General features: G+C 36.9%; 1 protein-coding gene across 1 annotated transcript; it reads left to right on the forward strand.

The window, feature by feature from the left end:
* Positions 1-2,071: 2,071 nt before the first annotated feature.
* On the forward strand, positions 2,072-8,386 carry CHST3 (carbohydrate sulfotransferase 3). The gene is made up of 2 exons (XM_018561272.1): positions 2,072-2,285; positions 6,754-8,386. The coding sequence occupies exons 1-2, from the start codon at positions 2,149-2,151 to the stop codon at positions 8,006-8,008; spliced, it is 1,392 nt and encodes a 463-aa protein (XP_018416774.1). The 5' UTR covers positions 2,072-2,148; the 3' UTR covers positions 8,009-8,386.
* Positions 8,387-16,044: the final 7,658 nt, after the last annotated feature.

Genomic DNA, 16,044 nt, shown 5'->3' on the forward strand with positions numbered 1-16,044 from the left:
GGTTACCCATGGGCCCCAGATGCGCTCAAAGCACTGCGGGTTGCCTCTCTGTTCATAGGTAAGCTTATGTCTGAGCTCTGTCTGAGCTCATGCCTCTTTCACTCTGCTCTCTCCTCCTACCAAACATGTTTTTTTAGACAGTACATTAGGGCTGAAGCACAACTGACTGACTCATTGAATTCCTGTCTCTCTTAGTCTAAACTCAATGCAAAGTCAAATTCAGGAGTTCACCTTTAAATTGTTATTTAATCTTCTACTTTTTTAATGCCTCAAAGAAAATATAAAATAAAAGTAATATACTCCTCTAAGTATTATATGAATGCTCTTAAAATACTGTCTAGCTGATGTCTGTAGACAATGTGGAATGTGGATGATAAATACTGATGATTAATGCCTCTTACAGAATAGGCTTGCAATACAAACTGTAGTTTTAAATCTATACTAGTTCAGCTTTACCATCTGGTTTTCGTTTTCTATGAATCATCTGGACACAATAAAGATTTCTGAAGATGTAATTGTATTGCGCTCAGGGTAAATGTCCATATGTGTGTGGTTGCGTTGCAATAAGATCCATATGTCTATTTCCTTTCCAGGAAAAGGATGATAGGGAAGCAATGTAAAAGCCTGCTGATAGTCTCCTAGGCGAAAGCATAAATTAGACACCAGGCTGACTTCAGGCTAATACAGTAGCTGCTAGATTTTCCACTGAGAAAATGGTTGATAAACTGGAAATCTGTAGTCACATCCTGATATTACCGTGACTATGATGAATGTTGTGCTGTCAACAAACAGAAGGTTCATATATTCATCAATGTGCTTATCATGCGCACAGTTTCTCGGATTCAACACTGGCTCTCATGAACTAGGCTTATAATTGGTCTGAAAATTCCTTATAATCCTTCAGAAAGAACACGAGTCTGTGGCCAGACTAATACTGACTAGGTCTATTCAGCCTACCACTCCCATGTTTTCTCCAGCACTATCAGTGGATGGAAAATGATGATAATAAAAATAAAGTCTATGACTATCCAGCAATTACAAACTTTCCATAGTCCCTGTCTACCTGTAAGAATGCCTCATAGTTTGTCTGCAACATTCATTTTACCCAATAACACTAATTAGGAAAGTGCTAATGCAAAGTCTTAATCCTAATCCAAATTTTAAAGCACTAAATTCATTTTTGTCTTCCCTGTATGTACTCCTTCCCAATGTACCGGCCGATCTATCTAAATTATCCATACTTTTCCAGTTTTGCTGAGAGCTGCAGTGCATAGAAGCATTTTTATTGTCTGAACAGAAACCACAGAGCTCCTATTCACGAATAAGCTTCTCCAACAAACTTCTCTGTATTGCACAGCTAAAGATATGGCAACTAGTGGATGTAGTATACTTGGACTTTGTTCCATTAAAATCAGATAAGGATAGACGCACTCAATGCAGATGAAGATCAAATATGCATGTATGTTGTTTTGGGGTCATCTGCCCATTTTGTGTTAACATTAACAAGTTGAATGTCATTACCAGTGAGTGTGGACTCCATGGTACTGTCTTCGGTTTGTATAATTACTACATTAGAATGGGGTTCGCTGCAGAAGTGGACTAAATAACCAGAGTCTAGGACTGTGCACAGTTGAGTGACTAAACTTGTCCTTCTAACCATTTGGCTTATGTGCTGCATATGTTTCATTCCATTAGAGTGCTATCTGTTGTATTTCTTCATCTACATTGAAACAGAGGTGAATTGACTCACATTTTGTAAACTGCACTGTATGTCAGAATTATGTAGAATGTAACAGAGAGTGAATTAATTTGAAGAACATTAAACAAAATGATATTGTTATACTGAAGCTAAGGCAGTATAGTAAGCTGCAAAAGACATAATATATCATCATTTGTATGGTAGAAAATGTATTGGAAAACACACAACCTAAGCTGTACCCTTTATGTGTGCTAAAGATGGATTGCTAATTAAAGGTTACAAGGGAATCTGACATTTTTATGACTCTATATAGCTTATATTAATAACCACAATTGCTGTTTATTCCTGTAGGAGAATCACTGAGATGACAGATTCTATATGAAGGGGCTAAGGCAAATCTTCCCATCCAGAAGAAAAAAGGGAAAGATCCATTGGAAAACTTCTCTACCATGGATAGACTACTGAACCTGCCCATGGACCTCAGAGATTTGCTGAGGACCATTAGGCTGAAGGCCAAGTATGCTCTCTTCCTGGTCTTTGTGGTGGTGCTGGTCATCATTGAGAAGGAAAACAAGATCATCTCAAAGTAAGACATTATGAAACAGTTTAAGTGATGAACAGACACTGCCTGTTGCACATATGTAAATCAATGTAATAGAAGTATGCTTGGCCTTATATAAGATCATATCTTGCAGAACTATCGGAGTTCCTGAAAGTAAAATCCCATTTATTATGGACAAGGCAGAGAAAATTGAATTTGTTGTTATTATATTATTATTATACAGGATTTATATAGCGCCAACAGTTTGTGCAGCGCTTTACAATATAAGGAAGACATTACAATCACAAAACAATTCAAGACAAGATGGTAAGGAGGGCCCTACCCGTGAGTGTTATGGGAAGAAATACTTTCATTTATATATTTTTTTACAGGGATGACAAAGGTATTGTGCTTGGGCATGATTACAAGGCAGAGAAGCAGATTAAATCTGAAGAGAGCCTTAAAAGATATAAATCATTATATTTAAAAGTGACCATGTTTTTATTTAAGAATATGTAGACCAACACATTTCTAGGGCAAACTTTCAGGGCCTTTCATCTTTATTAGGGCTGTTTAAAACTAAACTTATATGTTAAAGACCACTTGGGGGTCAGTAGGAGAGCAATGCTGGGTAACAATTGTAGTTGCACTTGCTCACAGAGACAGAAATGCAGAGTTTATGGGCAAATGTAGGATTCAGTAACATACATAACCAACATTAGACAGCTCTTCTTTGCTCAGTTCAAATAGAACCTGGAGCAGAAAGGATCAGTGATAAGTTCTCTCAAGCTAACAAGCAATGCTTACAGCAGAACCTTCTTTGGACCACCTCTTTAAATGAACTGTTGATTTCCAGTGAATTCTATTTGAACACCAAAGGTTGCTATACCCTTACAAGGGATTATTTACACTGCCATTTATAACGCAATATGTAAGGGGATCCTTCATTAGTTTCTTGTAATGTGAAAGGGTACAGTCAGCTTGATAAAAAAAACAAAGCGCCGCATCCATGTGTAAAAACTTTTTAATAGAACAGGTTAGTAAACAACAGTTATAAGTACTCACAATTATAAATCTCAACACACGCGTCAAAGAAGCCACAAGTAGAGTGTCCAAGGAATGTTCCGCTCCGACTGCGTGCTAAAAAGATGCCTCCGGTCACATCAACGACCACCAGTTGCTTAGGCTGGATTTACGCGTTTCAGGGGCATCACATCGTGATTCTGAGAAAGGGGATGTGCCCCTGAAAAGTGTATATCCAGCCTAAGTAACCGGTGGTCATTGATGTGAGTGGAGGAAGCTTTTTAGCACGCAGTCGGAGCGGAACATTCCTTGGATACTGTATTTGTGGCTTCTTTGACGCCGTGTTGAGATTTATAATTGTGAGTACTTATAACCCTGGGTTATTGTTCTATTAACACATGGAGGCGGCACTTTGTTGTTTTTATCTTCTATGTATATGACAGGAACCCCAGAGTCTTCTGATGAGCAGCCCTCTCCCTCTACTAAAGTGTGTGAAAGAAAGAACGACTACTTCTGGATGGTGTGACGACAACCATCTAACACCAAGAGTTAAACTAACTTTTTATCTGACTTGGAAATTACAGCAAGCTTGATTTGGGTGCCACCATGTGCAAAATAGACACTTTCTATAGGCTAAAATGAAATCCTGTTAGAGAGCCCAATGGATCCAACAAGAATGTGACACAAGAACATTCAGATGTGACAAAGTGCACAACAGACCAAGCTATGCTTAGTGCAGGTATGCCAATGATGTAATGTAAATACATGGCATAATAAAGTTGTATTTTTTTGGAGTGTTCATTTCTCACTTCCTAAATTCTAAACATATCCTAGGTTTTTCTGCTTTTACTAAAAGATGTGAACACACAAAGTGAATGCAGTAGGATGCATGCATAAAATCAACATTAATTTACTATAATTTAGGAGAAAACTTTTTAAATGCCTGTGTGTTTGGGCCTTAACTAATTAGTATAGTGTAATTTTTGCTTGTCACTGTCTTCAGATCTTTCCCTGGGAAAGATGTGACTTGTTCTGGGAAATATAGCCTAGAGATGCTGAAAGATTGGCCACTGCAGCTGCAAGCAAAATTAATTTCCTGTTAAGCTCAAAATAGTTAAGTGAATGTTGAGGGACTGCCCAGTTTATTTTGTTACTCTTTTAGCTAGTAGTGACTCACTGTCATCTACAATGATGTGTTCAGAAACACATGAAACTACTCAGCTGCTAATTAGAATACAGTTTATATAAATAAATGACATATCAGTTATCTAATTATGTCATTAGACATTGATTCATGTTAGAATCACATGCAGCTTCTTCCCTGAATGGTATTCTGCACATTTTTGTCCTCTTAAGATAATGTGTTAGATGACATGGGATTAAGATTGTCAGTAACTATACCTTGATTTAATGTTTTCAATGTATAAAAAAACTGAAAAAATCTCGCTAGTTGTAATTAGCTTGTGTATTTGTGATTTGCATTTTTACATAAATGCATATAATAACATCTTTATGATTTTTTTTTCAGTTGTTGTGTTCCTAGCTATCCATTTGTTAAGTAAACCCAAGCTTTTGACATTTTTTAAAATAATATTTGTAGCTATAAGAACTATTGATTTGCTTGGCAAAGGTGGTATGAGGACATTTTGGCCAATCCATTGGGGGTCTGTAAAAACCACCTAATCCAAATCAAGAGGTTGTTTAAAGGATAAAAAACAAGAAGACTTCCAAGATCTTATGTATAAATGCTAGTTGACTGGCGTTTCATGCTACCTCTGGACTCTCCTCACTGACTAGAATGAGTAAAATCCCAGTCTGAGCGACATTTGGTACCTACCTACATGCAACGCCTGCTTTAAAGTAGACCTTGTATGTAAAAAAAAAAAGAACATTCTAACAGTATACTCAGCTTTACATACTCAGCTTTGATATACGCATATACATTGCCAATATTGTTTCTGTGTAGAGTCCACTTACTATAACATGTGATTCACCCTAGTATTGCCTGATTAATAATTCTCCATTGCTTCTGGTATGCTAATATTCTGATGTGTGTCATAGGTAAACTTCCTTCTGCCCAAAGTCTGGTTGACATAATGTATGACCGAGACTCTCGGTCATTTCTCTCTGTGCAGTCTAATACTAGAAATCATGATATCCTGTCCACTAGCATTTGAAGAGCTGAAAGTGCATTCCAATATTTTTTTAGAAATGTTTGGTTCAAGACTGGAAACATGAAATTGGCTACCGACTTCAGATGATCTACAGGCAAATAGCTAAAAAATAGCAGTAAAAGGAAATACATATAAAGTAACTGTCTTGCTTGCCCAAAAAATTAAATTGTTGTCCACGCAGTCCTGTCCCACAGCACAGCAAGTTGGATAATTTAATTTGCTCTGTTAAAGTTAAAGGATAGAGAGGTGCCACTTCCAACCTACTGATTGGAAAGAAATAATACAATTTGCATGCACTACACCTGATTAGCTTAAGATTAGTTATGCCCCTCCATTTCCCAGGCTGAGTACTGCTGTACAAGAGATTGCAGGAGGCTGATATTAATGAAGTTCAGCTACTTATACTAGGTGCATGTAAAAAAATGTCATACATTATTAATGAATACATTAAGTGCATTAATGTGTGTGTTTTATATCTTCCTGCAGTTAAGATTTAAAGCCGCTCCCCAGGATACATTTCAGAAACTATGACATATGTTTATTAAATGAAATAGAAAAAGTAAAAGGTATAGATGCATTTTACATACCAACATATGCAGTCCGAAATTGTATTAGTTATATCAGTCCCTCTCTCAGTGGAGCTTTCCGCTTATTTGCTATCCCAGGTGCACAAAATCATACATAGTGTTGTAGGCAGAAACCAATTAATCTGTCAGTTTGTCTTTGAACTGTTGGATGTAAACTGAGTACCCTGTGGAAACCTATACAGACACATTATTAAAGTCTCTGGCTCAGCTTATGCAGGTGGAATCCAGATTTTGTATGCCACACCTTTGTACTGCAATACAGATATATAGTACTTTCATTATCTGATGTGATTTGAGCAATTGGTATTTTAAGGCCTTGTTCAGGATAGCATTCAAACATGGAGCTTGGCAGGTGGGTCTACACCCTGTTAAGTCCCCTATGAATATCTTGCCTGGTAAGCTGTACGGAACCAAATGGGTAAGTACAGGTGTAGGTAGGAATGGTGTTGCAACCCCAAGAATTGTATGCAGTGTTTGGCCTGTGACTCGCTAATCTCTCCTATTGCTTCTCCCAGCGGGTTCCAACCCATGATTTCAGCACAAGTGGATTCTTGCCTCAATAACAGTAGTACTGGGTGCTCTTTTGCATCCAGCTTGTGTAAACAGACTGCAATAGGTATCTTTAGGTTTTCAGTTCCATAATCAGAACAGTAGATTAACCCAGTGCTTAAGAATGATAAAAACAGTACAATTCTGTGCTAATAACTACAATTTGTGTTTGGTTTACAGAGTGTCAGACAAACTTAACCTGAAGCAGATGCCACAGAACATTTTTGAGATAAACAGCACAGATTCCAATATAGTCTACGCAGAGAATGGCTCATTGATATCACTAAGTGAACTGGACTCTGCCTTCTTTCAGTTCAGGAAACGGTTGGCAAATGTCACTCTACAGTTTGGAGGAAGCAACACATTTCTTTCCGATGTTCCAAAAACTTCTCGAAAACATATACTTCTGATGGCCACCACACGCACTGGTTCATCTTTTGTAGGCGAATTCTTTAACCAGCAAGGCAATATTTTTTATTTGTTTGAACCTCTTTGGCACATTGAAAGAACTGTGACATTTGAATCTATGGGAGCCAATGCAGTAGGTTCAGCAATTGTGTACAGAGATGTGCTTCAGCAACTTCTTCTGTGTGACCTCTACACCTTAGAGAACTTTATCTCCCCAACTCCTGAAGGCCATCTTACGAGGTTTATGTTCCGTAGGGGCTCCAGCAAGTCCTTATGTGAAGATCCAGTATGCACTCCCTTTGTTAAAAAAGCTTTTGAGAAATACCATTGCAAGAATCGCCGGTGTGGACCTCTGAATATGACGCTGGCAATGGAGGCCTGCTTAAATAAAGATCATGTAGCTATTAAAGCAGTACGCATAAGGCAACTGGAGTTCCTGAAAACTCTTGTAGAAGATCCTCGTCTTGATATGAGAATAATACAGCTTGTGCGTGACCCCAGAGCTGTTTTGGCATCGCGCATGGTAGCTTTCTCTGGAAAATATGAATCATGGAAAAAATGGGCTTTGGAAGGAGCTGCCCCCATACCCGAAGATGAAGTTCAAAAACTGAGGGGTAACTGTGACAACATCCGATTGTCTGCAGAGCTAGGTTTGAGACAACCTAAATGGCTTAGAGGACGGTATATGCTGATACGATATGAAGACATAGCTAGGTTTCCTCTTCAAAAGGCCAAAGAAATGTACAGGTTTGCTGGAATCACACTTACGCCACAAGTAGAAGAATGGATTATCAAAAACACAAAAGCTTCCCATGACAATAGTGGCATTTATTCTACCCAAAAAAACTCCTCAGAACAATTTGAGAAGTGGCGTTTTAGCATACCCTTCAAATTAGCCCAGGTAGTACAGGAAGTCTGTGAACCTGCTATGAGGTTGTTTGGCTACAAATTGGCAAGTGACTTAGAGACACTTACAAACCGATCGATCAGTTTGCTTGAAGACAGGGTTAACTTTTGGGTAACGTAATTTACTCCTATTTGACTTATTTATATTTTAGGAATAAACTGCCATTAAATTTAGTGCTTGAAACAGGGGGAGGCAGATGGGGGGCGGGGGGCAATTTGCACCTGCTGAGCCGCCATGTGCTATCTTAAAAGCCTGTGTGCATTTTTAGTGAATTGCTTCCTAAATTAAGAAGCATTTTTTTCTTTATGCAATATCAGAGAAGAAGCTGAGGCTGACTTTCTGGATTGGCTTTAAAAGTGGATGATTCCTGCTGATGTATAGAAACTGCCGGGAAGAAGGGTTTCTTTCTCTCCCCTCAACAGGCCAATTTGTGAGGCTGAATCCAGTTTTTTTTCTGCACTAAAGAGACACACCCAAAGAGTTCCAGGACTCTGCAGACCTAAATCTGCTATGTTTAGCAGCTTCTCAGAATGTCCAGAACAGCCATACTTTAGATACAAGCAACCTTTCAACCTTTCAAAAGGTATATTTTGTTGGAAGAAAATAGATTTGTGATAATTGCTTACATGGGAAGATAGCATTTGGAAATATTACTAGTAGATGTCTCCTGGATGTGATACAGACATATAAATGCAGTGCATTTGATTGTGAATGAACTTATGTGCTCAGACATTTGCTGCACTTGAAACATACAAGAAATTAATTTCTATAGCCCAGATTTCCAAGAGAATGCAGTTTCACTCCCAGCTTCTGTACTTTTTTATGTGTCTTGATTCCTTGAAATTCTAACATACAGAGTTACTAGAGGTTCTACGTGAAAACAAATAATACTTTACACCAGATAAAGTCAATTGGCACCACCTGTTTCTTACTCTGGTTTGTTCTAACACTCCATAAAGTATGCAAAGACCTCTCACCTGTCTCTTCTGTTCACTAAGGTCTGTCATAAGATAATGAATGCCTTTCAGTAGGACTGCTTAGAGCACATGGCAGAGGGCAACTGGTCTTGTCCAAACATTTATAATTATTTCAATGCAGTGGTTAAACTATAATTTAAATCTTATATGAAGGAGGTTTTTGTTAGATTAGGCTACTTAAGGTCCGGATACTAGTACGCAACTGGCATACCACAAGCTGGGCCAATCTATAGTGCAGGGAGTACTACAGGACCAGACGATGGAAAAAAAAAAACATAGCCAGAAAGGTTTTTCTTTCTTTTTTTAGCATAGATGTTTTACATTACATACTATTGTCTTACCTGTCCCAGTGACCACATACATATTGTAGTGTCTTTAACATTCAGTTCCATTGGGAACTGAGGACCCAAAATTGCTGACTGGGGTCTTTTTCTTGTCCCTCTATTTGGTTATATGTGAATATATGTGTTGATTAAGGTTTTAAACAGTTCTATGTTAAAATTTTAGGGATTTGGGAAATTGAAATGACAATGCAATGGGTTGGTTAAAGGTGCACTTGCTCTAAAAGGAATCAGGTCTGGAAAAATGCATTTTGTGCCATTTTCAGCATTTTAAACCTCATTGTCTAATAGATTAGCCACCAAAATCATCACCTATGCATTACTGAAACATGTTTCTGTGCAACAACATAACTAATTGCTCCACTAAGTTTAACACAAATTTTGTTCTGAGAAATAATAGAATTCCTTAAAAAAAATGAGGACACTGTTCAAAATAGCATCTATTTTTCTCAGCATTCTGTTGGACAATGTAGTGGTGTACTGTCACTGAGGAGTCAGGCATTGAAAGGCTTGTTGAGCAAGGAATTGGAAAGTACCTAAAGATACTCACATACAGGAATTCATAGCAACCATTTAGAGTTCAGTTGACTATAGTCAGCTCAGTTATGATTGGTTACTATCAGTTATGGGTCTTTCCATATAGTGGTTGCTCTTTGTGTACCACAATATGAAATAACTCTGCAAGATTGTACTGATAACTTCATTTCTCAAGAATGTTTATTCATTAAGAAAGAGCAACAGGGAGCAACACACATTATTAAGTAACTCATGAATCTGTGCCCACAGCTGCCAAACTCTTCTTTTCTTTCTCCATTCGTAAAACAACCGAAAGGACAGAAATGGGACTTTCAAGATACCTCCGCAAATTATCTGCCTGTCATTAATCAAAGTTGTTAATATTAATTGTCACAAATCTTAATTAAAAAAACTTTTATTAAAAAGGATCAATGACCATTCTGGTCATACAGCAAGTAAAAAGTCCTGCTAAACCATTACAACCTACTGCTTGACTATTATACATACACATTCAGTGTTAAGTTCATTACTTTTAAAATTTGTAACCTGTTTTGCCACAAACGAGTGATGACAGTGCCTGCGCAGTGGCACAGTGCGGAAGCGTTCCAGGTTGGAAAGTACAAGAGCAAAAAATTATCAGCACACTCATCAAGCCAGCATGCAAAAAACACTGTCTAACTATTAGGGTTGGCACAAGGCAGTGTGGCTTTCACATATTTTGCAAAAGTTGTGCAACTAAAACCTCTGTTTTAAACCTCAATAGTTAGATGGTGAGTGTGCTGGGAAATTTTTGCTCTTGTACTGTGTTAAGACCTTCCATGGGTACCTTGCTTTAGAGCTAGTTATGAATTGATGTATTTGTTTGTCATTTGTTGCACCAGGTTGGAGAGTATCACCACCGTGATGTGTCCCCACACTGAACTTATATGTACATATATGTAGCCTTTTTTTATGAGGTTAAGCCTCTGAACACTGGTGCATTGATATCTATAGTATATAATCAATATTTGAGGGAAAAGTCAAAGTTAATTGCATATTAGTTTGGGTGGCTGTACACATGATTGACATGAGTGTATGCATATATGGAATTTGTATTGTTTTGGCATTTGTTATGAAATGCTTCTGATATAAAGTATGTTGATTAATACTATTTCTGATACAATATGATTGACTTAACTATTTCTTGCAATTCTTCTGATAAAACAAATTAAAAATCTCAGATACACTTTGAGAACTATCCTCACTTGATCCTACTTACAAATTAGTAAAGTAATGGATACAACATTGGATGTGTATGTATAATAGCCAAGCAGTAGGATGTTAGGGTATGGCAGGACTGTTTAATAGTTGCATGACCAGAATTCTAAGTAAATATGTGCATTGATCCCTTTTAATTAAAGTTTTTAAATAAGATTGTGATAAATAATATTAATCATATTGATTATTTTAAAGAATAACAGTTATATTTGATCATAATTTGCGGTGGTACCTTGAAAGTCTCATTTCTGTCCTTTCAATTTTCTGGTTCCGTAATTAGAGTGACACAAGATGATTTGAGGATCTACAGCCGAGTGATACACAAATAAGCTACATTTATGTTAATAGTTAGTTGAATGCATTTTTAAGATTTAACTCCTCAGTTTAGAGTCACTTTAAGGGATGCGGGCCCTTTAGCTGTAACCATTCCTCACATATAGTTATTTTCCTCCAAATGTAGTATAAAGAGTGATATGGAGCTCTGTGTAATTTGGGTTAGAAACTCAATTCTCCTTTTTGATACTTTATAATTCTGCTTTTGAAAATTCTTGCTCTAAAATGTAGACTAAAGCTGATCTGTTTTATTGCATATGGCTGGAGAATAATATTTATTCAGTACAGGTTCATATGACTAAGTTGACAGCTGATTCAGTTTTGTGGGCTATCATGAAATCATGAGTGGTTTTAATTTAGTAAATGTACTACAAGGATGTTATATAATTTAACACCCAGTAAGAATGGAATAATAAAGAGAGGTATTTTAAGAAGTATTCATGTAAATGACTTGGGGTTCTCGGTTTCCTAGTGGAAAATATAGGATGGGGTTAGGGGAGTGAAGGACACTGGTTTATAGCGTAAAGAAAAAATAAAGTGTTTTTTTAAAATACATTTCAGTAACCCTATAGCATTGCTGATGTATTAACCATTTGTTTGGGGACTGTAAGTTAAAGGACCACTCCACCTTAGGTACATTAAATGCTGCTGTAACATAACTTGCCCACACTGACATTCAGTGTTTTCAGATAAGTAATTCTGAATGTATATTTAAAACAATGGGATCTGCATCTACAATAGGGTTATGAGGATGATTTATACATGGATTAGGACTGGAAGTCATTTATGAGGATCAGATAAGTAAGAAGATAGGTCATTACCTTCATTGCATATAATGCACATTTTCTTCAAGGGTAAAGCATGTTAGCTATTTTGATAACTTCCCTGATAAATGTCCCTTTATATTATTTCCCAGCAAGCCTTGCTGAGGTCATTCCTGGCAGTAAGCAGGCTCCTGATTAAGAGAGAGGCCTGTATATACATTGCTTCATACAAGTTCACACTTCCCTCTATGCCATAAATTTACTAGCAAGATAGTTTTCACTGAGTTTGGCCTCTCAAGGGCACTATAATGCCCTCTGTGTATTCCTGATACCAAGACGTCCCTTAAGACCTTTACAGCTCTGAATAAGGACAGAGGCAGCACAGCGCAGTTCTGTTTCCATGAATTAATAAGCATCAAGGTGCAAATCTGTACCTTGTCTTTTCTTCATATATAATTTTCTCAAGATCATACTGTTATAGCATAGTTATAGCATTCATCACGTAGGTGTTGTACTCTGTGCTTTACACTAATGGTGTGTCCTTAAGAAACCCGGACAAGTAGGGACAGCTTGTAAATTTCTCTTTAGATTTATGTTGGAGAGGTGAGATTCAGAGCCACTGTGGGTAACCACTTTCTCCTACAATAATACACAGTATTACTGGTGATCTAGATCCAGCACTCATTACTTCTATACTCAACAAACACAAGCATTAAAACTAAATGCATTTTTAAAAATATATTAGAAATCTAAAAAAAAAAAAAAAAGCTTAAATGTAGCAACCATTTACCTTTTGCTTATTCTGCGTGAAGCATGTAATAGAAATTGTTTATCTTACTGGCTGTTAATGCCTGTGACAATATAGTGGTTTCTGTGTTAATGCAACCAACAGGCTTGCTGGATTCCATATGTATGTGTCAGCATGACATTTACCTGTTGATGGCTGCCAGTCGAACACGGTATTATGTAGTCATTGTAAATCATTTCTGCTTTGGTTTAGAAGATAGACTGTTTAAAGAGTAGGGGTGTCCAAAACTGATTTGCCATTCACCTGTTAATAAACAGGGTTATTCACAAAAGGGTGAAGAGTTTGGAGAAGGCAGGAGAAGTGAACAATGGAGGACAACATAACTGAACTGGAATTTTTCCAAAACAGCTATTTTGGCCTATTGCTCCTGCCTTCTCCAAACTCTTCACCCTTTTGTGAATAACCGTGTAAAAAACTTTACTGTGATAGGAAATTCAAATCCAGGCCTTGTCCCTCACCCCCCTTCACTTTTCCATGCACAAAAGAGTACATTTTACTATATATCTATACAATATCTTTCTTGCTTGCTCATGGTTCCTTGCTGCTTTTCAAGTATGCCTGAAGGTCAGTCAAGGAAATATTATATATATATATCTATAGATATATCTATATCTATAGATATATATAAAGAGAGAGAGAGAGAGAGAGAGAGAGAGATACTGAAAAGCACAACCTATTCTGGAAAATAAAATATATTTAATCAAATCAATAAAATGCATCGACACATCCAACATTTTACTTATCAGATTGATTTTATGGAGAGCAAATCACACATTAAACATACTAATCAGGTCTTTATTTGCCGCCTTCAAAACACTAAATCAGGTTTTGGTAAAAATGGCAAGTACAATGTAATGGGAAATGTAAATATATTCGTATGGAATTTGGAATGTTTTATGAAGAAGGAATGTTTTGACATGTTGTATATGCATCCTTTTTATTTATTTTGTGCATACATATACATCTTCTGTCCTTGAAGCTTTTATCTTTTGTATTCCACTCTCAATATTTATAAAACTGGTGGCATTACAGCCCTAGTGCGCTTACTTGATGTATCTACACTTTAGTCTAGCTTTTTCAACTTCATAGACAGTGTGAATCTGAAGTCTAAATGTAGGAGGATGGTGGGAGCTGGAATTCCAACAATTACAACATTTTTACTATGAAATTTATGATCATATTGCTGGTCATTATTCACATTTTCCCCCACTTAAAACCGTAAGCTGATATTTGTCTAAGTTTCATCAAAAACTAATTTAAAGTGACACTAAACTCAGGAGTTAAATCTTACAAATGCATTCAAGCACTCTATTGACAAAATTGTATCTTATTTGTGTATCACTTGGCTTTAGATCCTCAAATCCTCCCTGATACTGTGCTTCCTTCTGGATAGCCACTGCTCCAAGCACACTCCCGTGATGGACTACAATCTCACATTTAGTTTACTAATTTGTATTGAAATTATAGTCTATCATGGGAGTGGCTATTTTACAATACACACAGGGACCATGGGAACAAAAGTAGCCACCCTCCAGAAAAAAGGACAGTGTCAGTATGAATTCAGAGATGATTTGAGGATCTACAGCTGAGTGATACACAAATAGGATCCATTTTTGTTTATAGTTAAGGTACTTGAATACATTCTTAAGATTAAACTCTTGAGTTTAGTGTCACTTTAAAATACTTTTAGTACTGTACAAGATTTGCTAAGTGATATCACTTATTATTGGCAGTGATGAAGCTTAGACAAATGGCTTATATTTTGGGGACAAAGTCAGTGACAAATGCTTTTTTTGTAGGAGAGGTTTAGAAGATTTAGAAGGTTTTTATTGGTGTGTGTGACCTCCGTGAGCCTCATTTCTTGTTCTTGTGTCATAGGGATAAAAGAGAAAACCTCCATAATACAGACACATACATTTATCAAATCATGAGAGAGAAGTTCTACCCTTCTCCATTCGATTCAAAACTGAAAACTGGAGTTAACTGTGCTCGATTGCTATGTGGCAGAATAATTGCAGCTCAAATATGGCTGGCTTCCATGTGTTCCGTAGTATATACCTGTTAATGCTCTGTATACATTAGAGAACATCAAGCACAGGTTACAAAGATTTGTCGATTATGGACATTGTGTTGAAAGTCACTTTTTGTTTTCTGATATTATGAACAGTTTTACAACCAAGCAGCTAGGCATCCATGAAATAAATCATACAAATATTTTATGAATAGTGTTAATAAGATAGAGTGCACTTTCAACCAACTCTTCAGTGTCACATGGGACAGTTGGGAGGATGGCTTGTCACATGATCACATTAACTGACAAATAATTGCAATAAATGAAATTTTATTTATTTATTTTAATAAAAGACGGGAGAGGACAAGATATTTTATTTTGCAAGAATTTTGAGCTGTACCAAAAATACAAAATAATAATAAAAAACGAACTGAAATAAATGTGAAATGTGGATTTGAAATGGACTCTTGTTTAATATATATGACATCACATGCCTTCTGCTTTTGGGCATAAAACACAACTGACTAGTGTATCTCTACTATAGATAATTATATTAGTTTTAGGCGGGTGTGAAAAAACTGTAAAAAGTGTTAATCGTTTATTTTTATCAATTAACAAAATGGAAAGTAAATGAACAGAAGAGAAATCCAAATCAAATCAATATTTAGGGTGACCACCCTTTGCCTTCAAAGCAGCATCAATTCTTCTAGGTACACTTGTACACAGTTTTTTGAAGGAACTCTCCAGGTAGGTTGTTCCAAACATCTTGGAAAACTAAGGACAGATCTCCTGTGGATGTAGACTGCCTCAAATTCTTCTCTCTCTTCATGTAATCCCAGACAGACTCGATGATGTTGAGATCAGGGCTCTGTGGGGGCCAAACCATCACTTCCAGGACTCCTTGTTTGTCTTTACACTGAAGATAGTTCTTAATGACATTGGATGTATGTTTGGGGTCGTTGTTCTGCTACAGAATACATTTGGGGACAATCACACGCCTCCCTGATTGTATGGCATGATGGATAAGTATCTGCTTGTATTTCTCAGCATTGATCCTGACCAAATCTTCAACTCCATTGGCATAAATGCAGCCCCAGACTTGCAAGGAATCTCTACCATGCTTCACTTTTGCTGCAGACACTTATTATT

This window comes from Nanorana parkeri, unplaced genomic scaffold, assembly GCF_000935625.1.
Source record: "Nanorana parkeri isolate BGI_ZX_2015 unplaced genomic scaffold, ASM93562v1 scaffold512, whole genome shotgun sequence".
In the NCBI taxonomy this organism is placed as follows: Eukaryota; Metazoa; Chordata; class Amphibia; order Anura; family Dicroglossidae; genus Nanorana; species Nanorana parkeri.